At 34.4% G+C, this 3,106-nt stretch overlaps 1 protein-coding gene across 6 annotated transcripts in view; it reads left to right on the top strand.

Moving 5' to 3' along the window:
- The first annotated feature begins 704 nt into the window (after window positions 1–704).
- LOC106308147 overlaps window positions 705–3,106 on the top strand; it is a 7,326-nt gene continuing 4,924 nt past the window's right edge. For 3 of the 6 annotated variants that reach the window (XR_001263494.1, XR_001263491.1, XR_001263492.1), the window contains exons 1-2: window positions 707–940; window positions 1,126–1,246. Coding sequence is in view for 1 of the 6 variants with exons in the window: in XM_013745278.1 (XP_013600732.1) it covers window positions 898–940; window positions 1,126–1,246 (164 nt within the window). In the remaining 5 variants the exon portion in view is untranslated. Of the gene's footprint in view, window positions 941–1,125; window positions 1,247–1,595; window positions 1,615–3,106 lie in introns of those variants that run through there. The other 3 variants (XR_001263495.1, XM_013745278.1, XR_001263493.1) reach the window with 3 other exon arrangements.

Here is a 3,106-nt window from a genome sequence, read left to right as displayed (position 1 = left end):
CCCGCCAAAATCGCAAAAATGTTGTTTCCTCCAAAACCGCAAAAACGTGTTCTCTCTCCAAAAACGTGTTTTCCCGCCAAAACCGCAAAAATTATTTTCTCGCCGAAACCAAAACTTTGTATTTTCCCGCCAAAACCGAAAAATATCGTTTTCCCGCCAGAACCGTAAAATCTCATTTTTCCGCGAAAACTGTAAAAATGTGTTCCCGCCAAAAACGTGTTTTCCCCCAAAAACCGCAAAACGCGTTTTTCCGCCAAAACCGCAAAAACGCGTTTTTCCGCCAAAACCGCAAAAACGCGTTTTCCCGCCAAAATCGCAAAAATGCGTTTTCCCGCCAAAATCGCAAAAATGTGGTTTCCTCCAAAACCGCAAAAACGTGTACTAAACTCATTTGAAACATAAGATTCATTTAGATGATTCATCTAGATGAGCTATGTGGATGGACAAACAAACAATCACAAAAATCTGAATGGATCATTTGAATAGATCATACAAATGAATCATTTGGATGGAGATGGCAAATGGTGAAACAAACAGCCCCTAAATCGATCAACTGAACCAAAAACTAATGTCCAGATGTTCACGGTACGTTATTCGGTTTAGTAATTGCGCGTGCGTGCGTGGGTCTTTGATTCAGCAGGCCGGAGTAAGGATAGTATCGTAATTTCAAACGTGCAAACAAATCAATCAAAACTTCAAAGGTGTCGTCTCTATCTTCTTCGCGTCGATCTCTCTCTGCTTGGATATTTTTCTCCAGATCTCTCCCGTGTCAATCTTTGAGATCTGAATATCTCCTGAAGGGAAGGATGCACGGATTCGAGGCGCCACCATGCTGGTCTTCTTACAACGGCGGATTACAACAATCTGTGCCAATGTGAAAACCTAGACGACATCAAAATGCACCTCTCCGCCACCAAATACGGCTCTTACCTCCAGAACGGTGCGTAGGATGGTGATATCTTATGAATATGATTGGTTGAGTTTGGGTTTAAAGCTTACGAAATGATTTCAATCCCCATTTTATTTTCAGTGTCATTCATCTTCATGGATGGATCTCAGTAGCTTGATTTCTTCTGCTATTTTGTTTGAAATCTGCACGATTGTTGATTCTAATAGCAGCTGCAGAACCGTCACCTCTGCATACCACCACAATCGTGGAGAAGTGTACGCTCAAGCTTGTGGATGATTACAAGCATATGCTTTGCCAAGCTACTGAGCCTATGTCCACCTTCTTAGAGTACATCAGGTGAGAGTCATTCTTGATCAACAGATTATGGTGTTTCAGTGTTGTTATTGCCCTTTTCAGTTTCCAGTAGTAAGCGTAGTAGTTTCGTTCATATTTAGCTTTGCTTAAAATCCTCTCGATGTGCATCATAGTGTGTAAGGTTTGGTACTTTCGTGAAGCTCCTTTTTTTATAGAGATTGCAGTGAAATTGTTTTGTTAAGAGTAAAAATTAGAATCGGTAACAATTCACGCAATTTTAATGTTTGTTCCTTATCTTACGAAAACACATATATGAAGTTCAAATATTTAGAAATGCGGCAGAAATTGATGCGCTAATAACATGTATTGTGTTTTGTTATTGACTGGGTAGGAAAAGGAAATGAAATACGCGTGATTCATTATCTCATTAAATGAAATTCTATAATTGTGGGAGAGATAAATTAGGGTAAAATACCATACTAACTCACGAAGTTTGATATGATAACAATTTTGTATTCACACACGCGGTTTGATGTACACACGTTATAAACCATATACCATAGAAAAAATGATTAATGTCAATGGAAATAAAAAAACCATACACCATAGAAAAAAATGATTAATGTCAATGGAAATAAAAAAACCCAGATACCATAGACTGGGTAGGAAAAGGAATATTTTTAAATTTTCAAAATCTAAAAATAAAAATAATATTTAACATATAAATTTAATAATGTATGCCAAAAATAATTAAACTTAACATAAAAATTGGTTTATATTAAATATTTGGATAGAAAATCAATAGATATTTTAAGTATTTTTGGTATTTTAAGTATCATTTAGCTATTTTAAACATGTACTATTAACTATTTGCATATATTTCAAAGTATTTTTGACAACTTAAAAACATCTTATATTTTTGTATATTCTTTTAGATATTAAATTTAAAAATAATTAATATATTTAAGCATATAAATCTGGTTCGAATATACTTGGATATCTGAAATATTTTTGTTGGATCAGATTCGGTTCCGGTTCTTAAATTTTGAATCCGTTCGGATATCTAATCAATTTTGGTTAAAGTTCAGTACTACTTTTTCAGATTAAATTTGGTTAGACTTTTTGGATTCGGATTTTCTCAACCCTATATTTTTTATTGTAACAAACTTTTAAACGAAAGTGATGATGGTTCATATTTATTTAGGATATGCCTCAATTTTTAAACAAAAACACATTCTACTATATATATATGTGGTCCATTTAGTTAATCATTAAAAATGGTTCTAAACCCATTTAAGGAAAACGTTGGGCTGGACTAAAAAACGTTACTATTTCAGATTGTAAAAATTGGCACTTTCAATTTATTCTATGTTGGTGTTGTGGCGAAGAAAAAGGGGAATAGGGTTAGGAAATAAATTATATTGTGAAATCCATGTTCTCGCTAGGTAATTTTAAACGGTTCTAAATAAATATTTGAAACAATCTACATTATAATAGGACAGTTGCATCACTCCTGATGCGACACGTAAGCGATATGTGGGTCCCACTTTTAAAAAGTGTGAAAAAATGTCAAGCCTGTGACCCGAGCCCGGGTTATTGAGATCTAAACAACAACATTTATACCACTGAGGTAAAGGATTCTTTGTACATTGATGGCTGAAACAAATATATATTTATGAAGGTCGGAAACCTTTGCTTCTTCGGTTTTCTCTGTGGGGTCCACACTTATTTATTTTATCTAATGATTTAATAAATACTTTATAACTCACGTTTTGAAATGAGATTCGTTAAAAAAAAGCCCAATAAACCTCTTTGGTGTGTAAGCGTTCTCTTCAATGGAAGTTTAGGGCTTTCAATTTTTAATCATCGGTTCATGACTCATCTAAGAAACACAGATTGACT

Source organism: Brassica oleracea, chromosome C8 (genome assembly GCF_000695525.1).
Source record: "Brassica oleracea var. oleracea cultivar TO1000 chromosome C8, BOL, whole genome shotgun sequence".
Lineage (NCBI taxonomy): Eukaryota > Viridiplantae > Streptophyta > Magnoliopsida > Brassicales > Brassicaceae > Brassica > Brassica oleracea.
This window is presented reverse-complemented; position numbering and strand designations above follow the sequence as displayed.